The sequence below is a fragment of the Clarias gariepinus genome, chromosome 14 (genome assembly GCF_024256425.1).
Source record: "Clarias gariepinus isolate MV-2021 ecotype Netherlands chromosome 14, CGAR_prim_01v2, whole genome shotgun sequence".
NCBI lineage: Eukaryota > Metazoa > Chordata > Actinopteri > Siluriformes > Clariidae > Clarias > Clarias gariepinus.
Genome location: NC_071113.1, coordinates 10,967,864 through 10,986,598, shown reverse-complemented (window position 1 = coordinate 10,986,598; position 18,735 = coordinate 10,967,864). Strand labels below are relative to the sequence as shown.

The window sequence follows — 18,735 nt, the reverse complement described above, 5'->3', positions numbered from 1 at the left end:
GCTTTTTTCCTATACTGTATGTGCCTTCTGTCGCCTTGCATTTCCAGGGGTCTTTCCTTGGGGTCTGTGTGCATGGAGTAATGAATAGTGAATACTTTATTTGTCATTTCTGATTTATTCTTTTTTTTAAATACAGATAAAAGTTATGTGCATAAACTAACATTTCAACTTCAAAACATCTAAAATAAAACATGTAACAAATTAGCAATTCGTATTGGAAAACGTATAAAGGACTTGACTTTGAAGAATACAAGTCAGAGAAGTATAAAATATCTCACTAAAACCAGAACAAAAAGAGGCATATTAATAATCATCTAGACAGTGCAAGTCAGTAGTGCAAAATAAAATTAGACAACTAATAACAATTTTAACTGCAATTAAGCTTATAACCACAATTAGGAGACACCATTATCCAGAGCGACTTATATTTTTATTTCATTATCCATATGAGCAGTTGAGGGCCTTGCTCAAGGGCCAAACAGGGACAACTTGGTGGTCATGGGGTTTAAACCTGGGACTTTCCAAACCATAGTCCAATGCCTTAACTACTCACGACCCTATTTTTAATTTTACACAAATAAAAACAATTCCAGTGTTTTGGAATGCAGATGCTGGGCCAGGTTCTTGATCCGACAGAGACGAGTGAGATTTGAATTTCCGGCGCCGTACACTCTGTATATGTGATACTTCTCCTTCTCCTTCAGTGCAAAGTCGATCTCGTTGGCTGACATGTGAATAAAGTGCTTCTCCTGCTTGATCGTTGTCTTGACTTCCACATACACATCTCGCGTGCTGTTACTGCCACTTGGGAAGATCAGTTTGAAATCGTATGGCTGGCCGCTCTCACCCTTTTCGTTGGACCAGGCGATCTCTCGTGGCCCTTCTCCGCTTTCTCGCCAACGGTTGAGGAAGGAGTAGACCAGCTGCTCTCCCCATCTCCCGATATCCTCGTTGTCTTCGAAAGCATTTAATACCTGTAGAGAGTTGGGCAAACTGAAGTCTAGGGCAAGGTCCTCCAGCACTGCTTCTCCAGCTGTCGGTTTGGTCCATACTGCACTCTCCAGTGGCATGGGTGGACGGTGAACAACGCTTCCCTGGAACTGGCTTGCCATGACTTCTGGGGGCTGGACTGGTTTTTGAACCCTAAATACAGAAAAACAAAAGAATTGCAAAAATAACAAAGGCATCAAACAAAGAATGGATCTTCCGTTAAGTAAGACGAAAACTGAAAAAAACATACTGTTCTGAAGGTTGCTGTTCTCCAGCTGAAGATGGAGTGCTCGTGTTCTCGGGCTTGTCCACACTGACCTCAGCTTGCTCTTCAGGAGCCACACTGGAGCCAGCTTGGGCTTCATTAGGAACATCACCACCGTTGACCACCAGCACAGCAGCTTTGGCTGGTTGGTCTGTATAATAATAATGAAAAAGTAATCACCATGAATATTGTTTGTTTAATTTACATGTTACATTTTAGGTTTTGTACTAAGACACTTTTAGTAATTTTTTTTACAGAATCACATCTTTTTATCACACATACATAGAAAATGATGTACAAACAGTGGTGGACAAAAATATTGAGACCCAGGGTAAATTCAATGTTTTAATCACATTCTCAAAATTCTAAAATAAGGACAACCACAATAAGAATAATTTGTTATTTATGTAAAGAAAGTGCTATACAACGATCAATACTTAGTATAAAGTAGTTTATTTTTTTAGTGAAACAGACGTCTGCAGTACTCTGGTGTTATTCACTTAATCCTCACTGCTTGATTGCTTTCTGAAATCATGTACAGAAGATGGTTTCTTGTCTGCTACTGCCTTGTCCACCATCACCCAAAGTTTTCTATTGGCTTTAGGTCTAAAGATGACCCAGATCATGGCTGCATTGTCACAAAGCCGGGTTTTCACTAGATTTTTAGTTAATTAGCACAACTCTTCAGCCAGATAGAAATAAGTAGTGAAATCCGCTGTTTCATGCAACTATATTACATTGGCTTAAAACTTTAAGCCACCACTGTAAAGTATCACACATTATTTAATATCTTAATTATCATTATTTAATCTTAAAACATTGGGAAGAAAAAAATCATTCTGCTCTTGATCTTGTCATCTTCTAACACAAGCACCAACCTTCTGTGTGAGAGATGCTTCCGCTTGACCTGGGTCCCTGAAATCCCTGAATACCTGGAGCGCCTGGCTCTCTGTGTATCTGGAATCCTGCTGTATTTTCCTGAGCGCTCCGCTCAGCTCCAGAGCTCCAATGAGCAGAAGGTGCTGGAGAAACAGGAGGGGCTGAAGAGCTTGGAGGTGCTGGTGGAGGCCACATCTTCATTACTGCCTCCACTGCCTGGCTTCCTTTTCCTGCGTACACACGAGTAAACAGGTAAAGAAAAAAAATTGTTGCGCTATTTGCACTTTATGTAGTCCTTGGATATTGGATATTGTTGGGGTGACAATAACATTTGACTTTAAGAATGCAGTTTGAATAAATAATATCTTCAGTATTAGGTATAGCATGTGGGGTTTATGGAACTGGAACTACTCCCTACGTATCTACTGCAGACAGACAGACTGTGCATGCACCTGTGCTTCTGAGTCCTGTTTTGCTGATCGATGCTTTAGGAGGCCAGCAGTGCAGCTTATCATCATCCTCCTCCTTCTCCTCCTCCTCCTCCTTGTCTGTGTTTATCATTACTTCACTCGCGGTTTCGGATGAGCTTCTTGAAAAATGGTCTAATGATAAAAAAGGAAAGGAAAAAGGCCAAGCAGCTATAAATACTTGTGTTAAAGAAAACAAGGGCTTATTATCTAAACTGTGTCCTTGATTAATGAAATACATGTGTATGTCTGTGTGTGTGTGAGATGGTTATTGATTCCTGTCAGGAGGAAAGCATGAGCTGGGATGATTCTCTCCTTCCTCTGCACTCCTTCCACCCTGGTAACAGCTGCTCTTTCATGTCAGTGAGCACTGCACCGAACAAATCCCTATTAGCATATGAGCACGCCACACAGCCTGTGTGTCCATGTGTGTGCAACACATGAATAGAAGATGAAGGAAAATAACAGTGTTCTGGATGCTGAGATTAAAGCAGCGGTGTTTGTCAGAGCTGCAAATGTGGCCCCGCCTCTGAGACTTCAAAACCACATAAAAACATCAGGGGAATGTGTGACCCCGTGCCACTATACCCTACAGATACTCTATAGATGTTATTCGCAACCAGGTCTGGAGCTTACTCATGGGTTCAGGTGTCTTCAGAGGTGCCGGAATCTCCCATCGCTCTTCGTCCTCGGGAAGCTCCTGGATGTCTTTACTATCCAGTAATCGTTTCAAAGAATCTGCATCCTAAATGAGAGAGACAATAAAACAAACTGGCATTACAGTTCTTTTTCCAGGTTAAATTGTTGTTTGATTTTAAATGCGAGACTAAATCTGATAACAATTAGCCAGACCTTTGCCATGAATAAGGAGGACGTGGTAAGTCCGTCATGCTCCTGTATCATTCACGCCCAGTCGCATTAATTAAACAAATTATCTCCTTCAGACATTTTCTTCTTTGGCCTCCTGATGTGATAATTAGAATGTCTTTAGGCGTGTTCAATCAGTTCTAGTTGCCAGGTGACTGTGACGCATTCCCGAGAGACATGACCCAGTGTTGCACAGCATCTCTAGAGCTGTGACTCACCTGTGTACTGACGTACAGTACCAGACATCCAGCTAAGGAAAAACTTTTCTACAGGACTGGAGGATCGGAGGCTCTTCATTATGGGTCAAACATGACCTTCTACATTTGCTACCTACACGAGTTAACCAGAAGCCAGATTCTGCTTATAGTTAGTTTGAATATTTTTAACTGCCTGTGTTTGAGTGTGAATGTTGTTTTAAGATTAAGGTCTGGTTGTACTAATAGAGACGAAGAAGCTAAAGAAGAGCCAGGACTGTTGAACACCAAGAATTTTAACAGGTCATTTATGCTGGCAAAGTAGCAAAACATGAAAATATATTTATTTACTTTTTAACTCTGTTTTGCCTGCAAAAAATCATGTTGGAAAAGGAGACAGAAAAAACCCCAGCAATCAGTGTGCCTAAAGAAGCCTTAAAACATGCCAGGTACTTTACTAAACAGCCATATTTCACAGATACTGGATTCAAAAACTATTTTAGAAATCATTTCTTGTTTAAATGAAATTAGATCATTTCTGTATTAATCTGATGTCTTTAGTAATCCCCTAGTATTTCTTCAAACTCCTACAGTAAGTGTAGTGAAGGTGCTTACTTTGATGCGCATAACAAGTTCCTCGAGAAAGTGTTTCAATTCCTCCACAAAGCTCTTCTCGGTGGTGAACAATTTCACCAGCTCTCTGCAATCAGATCAACACATTAGCTGCAAACCAGCTGCATTAAAAAAATAAATAAAAAATGCATTATTCGAGGAATACCTGCAGATGGCCATTTTAGATGACAGATGGTCTTTCTGAATGTACAACTCTTTCCTGTCTTTAAGAAGACATATGATGTCCTCGCTCTCTACAATGGGGTTCTCATCTGGCTGTTCGAGAAGGTAATAAATATAAAGCTTTCCCACCTGTATTAAAAAAAAGAAGAAAAAAAAGAATCTCTCTTCAGTCCTTCACTAAAAGGACATGATGCAACAGCCAGCAATGACTCAGCAGGCACTGCAGCCAAGTCGGGAACTGCACATTTCGTAACTAGGATGTTGTGAACAAGAAAATGGCGCATACTTACCTGACCGAAGCTAAGTGCTTTGATCTCCTGGGCTATGCCGCTTTCTGTCAGGTCTTCGTATATTTCGCAGAGCTCGTCGTGGTAGTAGATGAATCTCTGGATGTACGGGATGAGGTCACGCACCAGGTTCTGCATAGCTGGACATGGCCTGTAGTTCTCTGTCTGGGGTTCGGTGGTGACACACTGCGAAAGCTTCTTCACTCCGCAGATCTCCAGGAACAGCTCTCGGTCTCCCTCGCTGAAAGCCAGCTTCTCCTCGTGCAGCTTGCCTTTGAGAAATATATTTCACACCCAGCATTTATTATACTCTACTTTCAATATGAAAATTCCATAATACACTTTCAAATAAACATGTGCTGTATCAGCGGACTACCTTTTGGGTTTGGTTTAAGTCTGTTGGCTGTTTTCTTTTGAGCCGAGGGCAGGTTGAGTAGACATACTTCACCGTGAGATTTGAAGATTTTCTCCAGGCTTGGGTTGTCTGCTATCATAGGTTTCCGGTCCAGCGTGACCCAACCCTGTGTCTTGGTAGGAAACACCTTCATACGAGACACCATCCCTGGCAAACATTATACATTATATAAGTCATGCCAAGTTGTTTGACGCTTAAGAGGACACAAGATTAATAAACACCTACAATAAACCTAAATAAATAGCATTAGCATGCTCTTACCTTTCAGCGAGTTGCAGTAGCCCTGGTTCAATTCAAAGTCTTGATCTTGCTCTGAGTATGTAGGTTGTTTACATTTTTCGGCTTTTGTTCGATAGAACAAAACATAAATTATCAACTGTGTTGCATTAAGTAAGGGCTGTAGAGCAAAGTGTAAGTACTACATTAAAAAAAAATAAAAAGCACCCACCCAGTCTGGCAAAAATAATGGAGATATCCTGAAGCACCTCTGCTGAGGGAATCGGCGAAGATTCACACACAACTCCCAAAAGATCCACATACTGCTTCATGGATGGATTGCGATTCACGTTTAACGTCTGCTAAATCAAAATACGAAAAACTTTCACATGGAATGTAAATAAACAAAATGCATGCAATTTCAGTTCTTTCAAAACAGAATTGCACAAAAGCTGGCCGAAACTCACCTTAAATAGTTCTTCCATTTCCAGCAATTTGCTGTAAAATGGAGCCAGCACTTTAGGTTCCTGGACCCCGCTGTCTGGTTTACGGATCAGCTCCTTGTACCTGACAAACATTTCAGTGGGATCTCGCCAGCACACGTCCTTGAGATGGTAGAAGTGTCCTGAAGTCCAATCGTCCTTCCTAAAGACACACACAAGCTTTTAGAGACTAGCATACACTACCTTTATCCATTGTATCACTTCTAACATAATTGTGATTCTTGTCGAAAGAAACAAAGTGTGTATGTGATAGTGTACTGTAGATCTCGCTCTCTGACCTGTCGTACTCTATGTAGACAGCAGGTGATTGCTGGAAAAGATCTCTTAGCTGTGCTATAGAGCACTCTGTTTGTAAGTAGCGGTACACGGAGTGGATATGCTGTATGGTCGTGGTAAAATCGGCTCCTTCTGCCTCGCCGCCATCACACTCCTTCGTACACCAGCGTTTCAAGTAGCTGACTATCTCATCGACCAGAACAGTATGTCTCATCCCTGTACGTTAACCAAAGGGACAGTCCTCAATAATTTTTCAAATGGAAAAAGGACAAGCCTTTATCAAACACTCTTACATACTGTACTCTCATATTATTTTGTGAGCAGAAGGACATGTAGACACCTGCTTACCTATAGCTCTGGAGAATTCACTTGGACTCTGTGTCAGTGTGACGTAACAGACGTGGGATCCCAACAGACTGTATACTTTGTCAGACAAGAGATACACCCTGTTTGGAATTAAGTATTCCACATGTTTTTTCCCATCCTGTGTGGGCTTGTAGGCAGGCACCCATGCCAGTTGGGTGAGGTGGTGGTAGAACGAGGACTTTGCGTCTTTTAGGGTGTGGCCCTGGCTGTCTAGCACCTGAGACCTGAGGTACTGGGCAAACTTCTCTCTGAAAGACCAAAAACATTTACTTTGCTTAGTGATGTCAGCTCTTTGTAACAGCCAAGATAAGGCTGGTCAATGGTCTTTTAGACACAAGAACACCTTGTGCTTACTCAGTCACATTTAAAGCTGCATTTTTGTTTATCTGTCTTATTCATGACTAGACCAGGACAGAGCTGTTACTCAAGATGAATGAATGAATGAACTTCAAGAAGAAAAGAAGTGAAAGGATAAGAAATAGTTTCTAGCTGTTATAATGTTATGTTTTTTTTTTTTTTAATGACTGATGTAGGTAATCTGTCAATGTAGACTGATTGCACATGTTTAAATTGCACATGTTGGCAAAGTAGCCCTTACTCTAAACAAAGGTACTACTCAACACAGTCTTGTCTAGTTTTGTCTAGTCTTGACACAGTCACAGTCAATGTGCACAGATCGACGTTTAAAGTTAAAGGTTGAAAAACAGAAAACCAGCATGAAAGACAACCCACGCATTCAAAGACTATCAAAAGAGGATTCAAGAGGTTTAACGATGGTGGAAAAGCATTGCTTGTGACAGAGACTAAAGTACCAGTCAAAAATCTGGAGATACCTTCCAAGTCAATGTTTTTTGGTTAGTGATTTATTTTCTACAGTACATTGTAGAATAATACTGGAGATTTCAAAACTATGGAATTACACATATGGAATTAGGTAATTAAGTAAGAACACCAAGAGTCAGTTGCTATTAAAAACAGCATCGTCAAGTGCAAATCCCATCAAGCAATGATGAATCTCATGAAGACCATCCCAGGTAAGTAAGAACAAAACTTATCTCTGCTGCAGAGGAGAAGTTAATTTAGAGTTACCAGCCTTAAAAACCACTAATTAACAACACCTTAGTTTAGAGCCGTAATAAAGGCTTTACAGAGCATACAGTAAGTAGCACATGCTCACATCTTAATATCAACTCTTCAAAGGAGATTATTCCATATTTCGGGCGTCTTCAGCATAGTTTAAAAAGAAAGAAAAATCAGGAAAGACCAGGGAATTAGAAGGTGTGTTTAAACTTTTGACTGGGAGTGTACGTTGAGTTAAATACCTTTGTATGAAGTAAGACTTCCTCTACAAACACTCTGAATGAATTATGTCAGTTAATATACAAATTATCTATGTCTACTTCTGCATTACTTTCAGTACATCCCTCTTGTAAATAAAAAAAGTATGAGATTGAATTTTCTAATTAATTAATTAACACACTTCAAGATGTACGTTTGTTGGACATTATGGTGGTAACATCAAACCACTACTGATTGTTTTCCTGTTATCACACACCCCATTGTGTTTTATGTGTTTTACTCATGTAGTCATTCAAGGAAACTAATATACTATGACGCACAACATGGTACGGGGGGCTCAGGGGCAAACTTTTCTGTGTGATATCTTTACAAGCAGGATGAGCTATTTGATGAAGATTTATAAGGTATAAGAAAACATTATCTCATATATGCTCTGTTTTGTCCTGCTCAGACGACTCAATGACTCAAATCCTGCAGCACGGAGAGGACATGAGGTGATGCGCGAGCTGCTACAATGAGATACCGAATCCCAGACCTGTTGTTGTGTCTGGTCATTAGCCTTAATGACTGGCAGCATCGACAATCCTACAAAGGCAGTTATGAAGAGTTGAAGGAGTTTATAAAGCCTAAATGGCTTGAAACCACCGTAAAGGAATGTGCCAGCATTTTTTAACCTGAGAACACAGTAGGATTTCTAAATGAAGCATAGAAAATCTGTTTATTTGAAACACACTCATAATAAAAGCATAAGGGGAATCAAGACATGCCCATGTAGTCCTCATTAAAGGAAAATATTGATTTAGAGATAGCACTTTTGTCAGATGGATGAATTTGTGGTATTCGTTTAAAGCAGTCCTCTCTGTGGCTGTTTTTTTTTTTTTTTGTTCTTTCTTCCCAAGGATCGTTACTCTGAATATGACCTCCAGTTTGTTCACAATGCTGATGGGCCAAATTTGACTTATGAAATGATAAAGCTAAAAACGAGGATACGTTAAATAAACTGCACAAATCCAGCGAGCTTAACATCCCCACCCAGACAACAGTGTCTAGTGTTTGTATTGTAACTAAGCTTACATGATCAAAAGGAATAAAAAGTCACAGTGACCCCATTCACATCCAGCCACCTGCAATTCGGGGTTATTGTACACAGAATATACTGTAGGCCATGAGATTTCAGGAATATGTAGTGGAGAAGAGTCGGGAAAGAGAAAAGATATGGGACTGAAATAACAGACTGGACACAGGACATGGATGGCTAACCTACAGGCTTTGGTGTACAATCAGCCGCAGATTAGGAGGATTAGAGCAGCTGGCTGACAGACAGGTCTTACAGAGGAAGTGTGATGAGAATCTTAAGTGAGAAACAGCAGTGTGTAATCCCATACTGTGAAGATGTTTAGGAGACTGTATGTGTGTGTGTGTGTGACATACCCAGTCTCCCAGTTGTTCTCCAGCAGGTTGATTAGAACTTCTCTTTGCTGCACTTTGATGTTAGCGGGAAGTTGATCTGCTGTTATCAGTGAGTGGAGCTCTTCACAATGCTGATCCTCTACGACATACAGTTTATCGGAAGTTTCGGGCCACAGCTCTGACTCCGCTGCCCATGGGCTTGATGCCTTGACAGATGACAAGATGGAAGGAGGTAAAAATAAATTTACATAAATTTAATAATTTAAGAAAGGGTTAGTGAAACTTTGTAAAAAATTGTACAACAGGTTGTTGTAATAAATCAAAATTAGTTGATTAGTCTGAATTAAACTCTTTACAAACAGAGATGACCCTAAATAAGTAAAAGACAAAACGGCCCAACTGCCCAAAGGACAACTAATAACTGAATAAATAAATTAAAATAAACATAAAAACATTTAAAACATATTAATGTGGAATATTTATTATTTCCTAAAATAAACTCATAAGAAATTCATTAAAAACAATTATGTAACCCTAATAATAAGAATAATGATCAATAATAATAATTATAAAAAGCAGAATGATCAAAAATAATTATCAGGAATTTCATTCACTTCCAAAATGAATAAATAAAGGAAAAGAGAAAACAAATTAGAAAGGTAACAATACTACTACTACTACTAATAATAATAATAATAATTATTATTATTATTATTATTATTATTACAGTGTTAAGCAAATCTGTTTTTTCACTGGCCATTACTAAATGTAATATTTTAGCCTGTTATATTTTTTATGTATACATTTTATACCTTTTTTATCCTGAACTTTAACATACTTTTATATTTATCTACTTTTACTTCAGTGTGACAGTGTCTATAGTCACAGTCAGTTAAACAAAGAAGCAAGAGTATGTGCCTGGAAAGAAAATATGTGGGGAAAAGACAGGAAAGAACTGGAGGTATTCAAGAAGCCTTCACTCCAGAACCAGCACTGAACGGTTCCTCAATGCAAGCCGCAATTTCACACTGACTTGCATATAGAAGAGAATCACACTTCAAGCTCTTTTCAAAGCAGCGAGGCAAATTGCAGAAATGTAGGTCAGACGCACGAGCGCTACAAATCCCTCATGTCTCAGAATACTATAATTTCTGTTGGCATTTCTCCTCTCCCAGCGTCATCCCAGCTAAATACACAGTACTGCAGCAAATAAATACAGCGGCTGGGACTCGGAAACACTGAAACATTCGGTTGTTTAAATGCGTGATGAAGGGAGACTCCAAGTAGGAGGAATGAATGGATTACATCTAAGCTAATTGATAGATCTACTTTTAATCTCTGATCCGTGCTGTTTACCCTCATGTTTACACTTTCCCACATATTTTAAAGAGAAAAAAATACATTTCATCTTCCTTTAAATTCTCCATTAATTTCCCTTAAATTACTTAAATTTAATATACAATGTGGTCCAAAATTCTGGATCCAAAATCTAGGTATCTTTCCTTCTATAACTACAAGTTTCATATATTTCTTTTTTTACTTCAGACCAATGATAGCTTCAAAACTAGCAATAAAAAAATCTAATCTCTCTTTCTCATTCTCATGTACAGTATGAAAAATGTTTTTTTATAAACAACCTGCTGCCGAATTTAATTATCATTTGCTTGTTTGCCTATGGGATAGTTTTTTCCATGTTTCGTAGGTTTCCTCCAGGTATTCCGGTTTCCTCCCTCAGTCAAAACACATGCAAAAAACATATGTGCCTAAGTTTTTCTGGCCTTGTGATATATTGGCACCCCGTCAAGGGTGTACTCGATCTAGTCCCCGAGTGCCTTGGAATAGCCTGCCCTAAGATATATTTCCTTTTTTAGTTTCATTTTTATTTTAGTGCAGATTTATTTAAATGTACTTGTATTGTACTTTTGTGACTGGGTAAAGACATGAAAATGCATTTTACTGCACATAGTCCTGTGTATGGCTGTGCGTTTAACAGATACAATTTGAGTTTGAAATTCTTGAAGTTGGCTGCATAGCATCAAGATTTAAAGATGAATTAAGTGATTCTGAACTGAACAGGAATAATAGCAGAGCTCTCAACCATACGATTTGAGTTTAGAGTTAAGGTTTCTTATTATAAAGAAGCATTTTTCCCCTGTGACTGTCATGTGTCTGAACCTTTAGAAAGCTTGACTACATCATTAGGCTGGCTCAGAATTATCAGAACTGGGATGCACAAAATGCCACACTGGTTCTCTGCCTCTAATGCTTTAGGTCTTTTACCAGCTCTGCATCTTTGAGGGTGTGCCGCTGCTTCCTGAAAATGAGAAGATCCCTCACTCCAAGATCACTCAAGAAATCCCTCCATCCTGGTAAATCTCCGTCATGCAGGTAGCATGCATCTATCAGCACCCAGTCCACACCTGAGAGGGAAGGGTAGACAAGACAAGAAAAAAAGATGATACAAAAACTTTTTTCAAAGCTTATATACATACACTCAACAAAAATATAAACGCAACACCTTTGTTTCTGCTCCGATTTTTCATGAGATGGACTTAAAGATCTAAAATTCATTCCAGATACACAATATTACCATTTCTCTCAAACATTGTTCACAAATCAGTCTAAATGTGTGATAGTGAGCACTTCTGCTTTGCTGAGATAATCCATCCCACCTCACAGGTGTGCTACATCAAGATGCTGATCTGACATCATGAGTAGTGCACAGGTGTACCTTATACTGCCCACAATAAAAGGCCACCCTGGAATGTGCAGTTTTGTCTCACAGCAAAATGCCACAGATGCCACAAGCATTGAGGGAGCGTGCAATTGGCATGCTGATAGCAGGAATGTCAACCAGATCTGTTGCTCGTGCATTGAATGTTCATTTCTCCACCATAAGCCGTCTCCAAAGGCGTTTCAGAGAATATGGCAGTACATCCAACCAGCCTCACAACCGCAGACCACGTGTAACCACACCAGCCCAGGACCTCCACATCCAGCAGGTTCACCTCCAAGATCGTCCGAGACCAGCCACTCAGACAGCTGCTGAAACAATTGGTTTGCATAACCAAACAATTTCTGCACAAACTGTCAGAAACCGTCTCAGGGAAGCTCAACTGCATGCTCGTCGTCCTCATCGGGGTCTTGACCTGACTCCAGCTCGTCGCCGTAACAGACCAGAGTGGGCAAATGCTCACATTCGATGGCGTCTGGCACGTTGGAGAGGTGTTCTCTTCACGGATGAATCTCGGTTTACATTGTTCAGGGCAGATGGCAGACAGCGTGTGTGGCGTCGTGTGGGTGAGCGCTTTGCTGATGTCAATGTTGTGGATCGAGTGGCCCATGGTGGTGGTGGGGTTATGGTATGGGCAGGCATCTGTTATGGACGAAAAACACAGGTACATTTTATTGATGGCATTTTGAATGCACAGAGATACCGTGATGAGATCCTGAGGCCCATTGTTGTGCCATACATCCATAAACATCACCTCATGTTTCAGCAAGATAATGCACGGCCCCATGTTGCAAGGATCTGTACACAGTTCTTGGAAGCTGAAAATGTCCCAGTTCTTGCATGGCCAGCATACTCACCGGACATGTCACCCGTTGAGCATGTTTGGGATGTGCTTGACCGGCGTATACGACAGCGTGTACCAGTTCCCACTAATATCCAACAACTTCACACAGCCATTGAAGAGGAGTGGACCAACATGCCACAGGCCACAACTGACAATCTGATAAACTCTATGCGAAGAAGATGTGTTGCACTGCATGAGGCAAATGGTGGTCACACCAGATACTGACCGGTTCTGAGTCCCCAGACCCCCAATAAAGCAAAAAACTGCACATTCCAGGGTGGCCTTTTATTGTATAAGGTACACCTGTGGACTACTCATGATGTCAGATCAGCATCTTGATGTGGCACACCTGTGAGGTGGGATGGATTATCTCAGCAAAGCAGAAGTGCTCACTATCACACATTTAGACTGATTTGTGAACAATGTTTGAGAGAAATGGTAATATTGTGTATCTGGAATGAATTTTAGATCTTTAAGTCCATCTCATGAAAAATCGGAGCAGAAACAAAGGTGTTGCGTTTATATTTTTGTTGAGTGTATACACACATACACAGTAGTGTGTGTGTGTGAGAGAGAGAGAGAAAATTCCACCACAAGGATGTAAAAAGACTCATTGGAGGTTATCGCAAATGCTAGACTGCAGTTGGCAATTACTTTTTTACATCGGGTCAGGCAGGTTCGGCTAGGTCTTTCCCTTTAAAAAAATATAATCATTTAAAATTGCATTTTGTATTTAGTTGGGTTATCTTTGTGTAATATTTAAATGTGTTCTGTACATATACAGTATATATAAAAAATTTTCCCCAAAAAAGATAACCAAAACATAACCAAATTCTATTTGTCTTTCTATTATTATCTTGTCTTCATGAGTCATTATCTTTCTGTTGTTAACACATTCATATAATTTTTTCTATTGTCAACACATTCTCATGTTACTTTCTTTGCAAGTCCCCAGAGTTAAAAAAAACAAAAAAAAAACATGATTCACACACGAGGACAGTGAACCATGACTCACAGATGGTCTTGCTATAATGCCAAACAGTTTCATCATTTATAGTGCCATATGCACAAGTAGGAGTGTTTCTGTTTGGCATACAAACACAGGCTGCCAGGCAGAGTGTGGTATTTACCAGGCAGCTGGGTGGGCAGGTCGATGTTGCCGTACTCTTTAGAGAACTGGACTTTGCTCTGGCCGGGGCAGAGGAAGCCCCTGTTGGTGAGTACGGGGATAGCTTCCCTCAGCACTCTGTAGTCTTGCTCCTGAGAATGCTCCTTGATAAACACCAGGTAGCTGACAATGATGTCCTTTGGTTTTTCCTATAGATGAAAAGAATTGTGCATCATCATTATAATAATGTTCTTGTTCATACAGTTTACTGTATGTTCTGCTTCACATTTATGTTTTTGCATCTTTATTCTCAGAAGCTGAATTTAAGGTAGAGATGATTAATAAACATTTACAGTAAATTTTTATGTTCATTATAAAAGCCTACAGTACAGCGCTGTTAATTACTGGATTTTTGTAACAGGAGCAAGGCAAGTTTTATGTTGTCATATGACTAAGACTCGGCAAAGCCTCTGATGAAAACCTAAAGCACGAGGACAAAGCACTGACATGATTTAATGTAATAACATTTGTCAGTAAACAGATGTTTATTCAGCATTTTTGGAAAGAGTATCCAGAGTCAGTGTTTTGTAACAGTCAATTTAAGATGTTTCTTTCTATTGCATAATTTAAGACGTAATTATAAGTGGTTAAAAAAAATTGATGTGTTGTTTTTTTTCCCATTTGTTGCCTCAGGATGTGACTTCTTGCCACCATCACCTTTGGCTTATTCATTATGGAAAAAAAGGTAAATAGAGTTTTCATATTTTTTTTATCTAAGTTCCTTCGTGACAATGTTGTACTGCCATAAGACAAACGAAACACATCATGATGTTCGGTTACTGAAAGGTAATCAACAACATGGTACAGGTGCCATTTTTTTCTGTACACCCTACTGTGGTTAATTTCTTACCTAAATGTTCGAAGAAGCTTTACTTCCTAAACCATGAGACATCATTTACTTTTGCAAAATGACATCAGACCAGCATGTGATGCTCTTATAACTGTGTGTGTTCTGACCTTCCAAGCAGCGCTCTTCAGTATGGGGTAGACATGCTTCTGCAGCACCTCTCTGGGCTCCAGTTCATGAACCTGCAGCCTACAGAGCAGCTCGCGCACCTGAGAGTTCCCCAACTTATCCAGACACTCAAGCAGCCGCGGCTCCACAATGCTCAGGTCCTTGTACAGAGCATTCAGGCCTGCGATAATGGAGATGAAACAGTGTTGCTTTTAAGGGGGCGTGGCTTTCATTACACATTAGTGGCCATGACCCAATTCCTGTTGTGCTGGCCTGACTTCCTCGAACACAAGCATTAATATTTAATTTATCTGGTATTTGCGGTCTCATCTGCCACATGGGGTTGTCTTTCTTGTTTATGAATCTCTCTGGCTTTCTCTATAGGACTCACTATCTATCAGGAATTATTCAAGAGCCAATAAGCATCTTCACAATATTATCTCATAAAGAAGTAGCATGCTATAAGCATCATAGTGTCCAGTGTTCACTATTAGCTCACTATTAGACTCAGGAGCAATTTATTCACACAATTTATTTAAAATTCATGCAGATCCAATCTAAAACGTTTGTTGTATTTTAAAATCACATTCATATTCTTTTGTCTACCGCCTTGTGATCCCTTTTCAAAAACAAAAAGCAGCATAAATAGAGTTGAAAGCCAGCGGGTACTTAAAATGAGGCTGTTTGCAAAAACAACAGCGATGCTAGGAAGGAAACAAAGCAGCATGTCATTATTTTAATTGCTAATGACTACAGGTTAGAATATGGTGGTGAGCCCATTTTGGTCGCACCTTTGTGAGTATCCTCGCTGAGAGGAAAGAAAACACCCTCTGCTCTGAGAGCCACCACACGGCCGTCTGCCAGAGGTACCATGGGAACATCTCGCAGGGCCTGCAGGAGGCCGTCCACCTCGTTGTACTCGGATTCCAGAGCGCGGAAATTACACGCCAGCATTTTGGCCAGCTTTTTAAGATTGGCTTCTGGAGAAAAACAAAAAAAAACAACTCAAAATAGACCTTCTTTATATATCACCCTTTTTAATCTGAAAGATACAAAACAGATGCGTATTAGATGAGCTGGTATACCTGAGTGGATATCGCCCTCTTGAACGAGACTTTTGGCCATTGCACAGATGACGGTGGTGATGTTGGAAGCCTTTAGCCGCTGGACACCCAGGGCAGTGAGCAGAGAAGATGACAGTGAAGACTGCAGTGCAGGGTGAAGGTATGACAGGTTGAGGTGCTTAAACAGCTCCTCTCCTCCGATCACGTCCTGAAACAGAGGGTCCTGGCACACAGCCACTTGCGAAGGCAGCTTGAACTCTACTCTGCCCTCTGCAACACCAGAGATTTCTCTTTAGCTTTTTTTAAGTCCAAAAAGTAATAACACCTATTTCATCAGTTTTCAGTCAGCCAGGTTCTTTCGAAATGAAATCTATCCATCTAGTAGCAGTAAATGAACTCTGAACCTTTCTGTGTGATTCACACCTATGGGATTTATGATGCCATTATACTTCATTTATGCCACTTGACAGGCTTTGAGGTGTGCTATGGTAAAACGGCCGAGATTTTCAAATGTACTCTCTGTTCCCAAATGATTTAAACATATGCAGTACAGACACATACTCGGAAGACTTAGACATCACTGGACTGAAAGCATGCACTGCAGACTTACTGCTGTCCTTGGCTGGAAGGCAAGGTTTCCCCTTTAGCAGCTGGATGATCTGTTTGGCCACAGGGCTAAAAAAGTCCAGGATTTCACTAGGCTGGGGGATATATTGCAAGAAGTGGCAAAGTCCCTCCAGCCCGCTAAAGTCAGGATGGTTCTGTAACATTTTTTACATGATTTTGTATTAATCATATAAATCTAATTAAACATTTGCAAGCATATGTAATTTTAACATGATGTGAGACACATGCATAAGATTAGTGACAAATTAAAAGAAATTCATAATAAAAAAATCAGAATTAAGTTATTGTGGCAACCAGTTTTTCCTTTAAATTGTTATAAATATCTATATATAGTATATACAATAGGTAATGTGTATGTGTATAAGCATTATGGTATACATTACAGTTCATAATCTCATTCTATGTTACTCTGTGCTTACAATAAAAACATCCATGGCTTGTAGGAAGAGTTGGGGAATTTCAGACCGGAGCCACTGATTCCAGGAACTGTCTCTATCAACATCTTCTCTAGAAGAAGGAATGTCAAAATCTCCTGCAAGGACCCGGGAAAAAAGGCACAACTTTACATAGTTTCTATGTTAATTACATAGTTTACAATCAATTAAATAGCAAAATCGATTAAATTGCACAGCTTCTACTGTGCAATTTAATCCACCTCCACAATGTTGTCACTCGGAACTCGTCTCGACATGGATACCACTCTCTTCTCACCCTGACTCGCAACCCAAACACAAACGCTACTTGCCATGTTCTGCATGCGAGAGCTCATAGATGCCAAAGCCTGTCTAGTGTCACTCTGACTCACAGTTAGATAGCTCTAGCATCTTTTTTATTCGAACCCTGAACTGCACTTTAGAGCAACATTTCTCCAAATACAGCCTAATTTAAATTTTATTGTTTAAATATTACAGTTAACAACAGTCCATACAATCTGAGTGAAGGATTACAGGAGAGAATTCAGACCTTGGACAATGAAGCGAAAGCCGAAGCTTCGTAGGGGCAGGAAGGCGAAAACAGGTTGCTGCCGAGGCTGAACCTTTACTTCGCCGTCACTGAGCTGGAAGGCAAGTGCTAGCTCTGTAGATTCCACATCCACCTTAATCTACAACACAGAAAATTAGTTTTAAAGTTGCAATAAAAAGGATGATTGAAACAACACTGTGCAGTTAGGAAGTGAAGTAATCAGTGAGGTAATAACACTCAAGATTCCACTGTTACAATGAAAAAGTCCTTGTTCCTCCTCACCAACCAATCTCCTTTTAAAAATGAATAGTGAAATAGGGTTTACAAAGAGAATCTTCTGAAACTAGACGTCCAGAAACACTCAACATTCAAAAAGGTATTGAGAAAAAGGAAATTAATTCGGTTCCACTTATTTAAAAACCAATTGCCATTTTAATGAGATGGAAATAAAGAATTAATCAGGTGAAGGCTTTGTAACATTTACACAACACACACACTTAGCTCAAGACGATTAAAACATTTTCAAAAACCTAAATGAATCCCTGCCAAGGAAAGTTAGAAAACAAGTTTGGAATATGAAAACAAGAAGGAACATGGACAAGGTCCAATTATAAATAGAGTAGAAAACATGGTAGTAGTGTGTAAGTACCGTGTGTGTGTGCGTGTGTGTGTGTTTCTGTATGCAACCCTTACTGTACCTTCTTAGGGTGGAGCATCTTCTTGACGACCAGCCAGCGCTCCACACCATCCGCGTGCTCCACCTCCAGGATGTTGTGACTGAGATCTCGTCTCGTCATGGACACCACTCTTTTCTCAGCCTGTCTCGCAACCCAAACACACCACATGAGCTTTCCTCGTTCACTTTAGCATTTGTATGTTCAAACTGCGACAATGACAAAACCCTGCTTACCTCACTGTGGATGGTGATGGAGCGGAGACGGTGGAGGAAGAGCAGAAGAGATGTGTGGACGTCATGGAAAAGGTTTTTGGTCTGGTAGCTCTCTGACCGAAGGGGCAAGAAGATCTTTGTTGTCCAGCTATAGAGGAAAAGCAAGGGATGGAATAGGATCAGGATGTCTACAGCTATTCTCAACTTAAATGTTTAAGTATATAATATGAAAATGCTAACATGTAATACATTATAATAAATT

The 18,735-nt window shown here is 40.0% G+C and overlaps 1 protein-coding gene across 4 annotated transcripts in view; it reads right to left on the bottom strand.

Annotated features, from left to right (window-relative positions):
* Positions 1–151: 151 nt before the first annotated feature.
* Positions 152–18,735, bottom strand: part of wu:fj29h11 (uncharacterized) — a 42,446-nt gene continuing 23,862 nt past the window's right edge. For 2 of the 4 annotated variants that reach the window (XM_053511684.1, XM_053511685.1), the window contains 25 exons: positions 18,495–18,621; positions 18,283–18,402; positions 17,585–17,723; positions 17,041–17,153; positions 16,605–16,755; positions 16,016–16,264; positions 15,722–15,910; positions 14,933–15,111; positions 13,938–14,124; positions 11,510–11,649; positions 9,251–9,435; positions 6,503–6,768; positions 6,157–6,370; positions 5,843–6,020; positions 5,608–5,737; positions 5,421–5,501; positions 5,121–5,306; positions 4,748–5,016; positions 4,441–4,586; positions 4,278–4,362; positions 3,238–3,346; positions 2,587–2,736; positions 2,134–2,364; positions 1,241–1,406; positions 152–1,143 (listed from right to left, as the gene is read on the bottom strand). In XM_053511684.1, coding sequence (XP_053367659.1) covers positions 570–1,143; positions 1,241–1,406; positions 2,134–2,364; positions 2,587–2,736; positions 3,238–3,346; positions 4,278–4,362; positions 4,441–4,586; positions 4,748–5,016; positions 5,121–5,306; positions 5,421–5,501; positions 5,608–5,737; positions 5,843–6,020; positions 6,157–6,370; positions 6,503–6,768; positions 9,251–9,435; positions 11,510–11,649; positions 13,938–14,124; positions 14,933–15,111; positions 15,722–15,910; positions 16,016–16,264; positions 16,605–16,755; positions 17,041–17,153; positions 17,585–17,723; positions 18,283–18,402; positions 18,495–18,621 — 4,564 coding nt within the window. In that variant the 3' untranslated portion in view covers positions 152–569. The other 2 variants (XM_053511686.1, XM_053511687.1) reach the window with 2 other exon arrangements.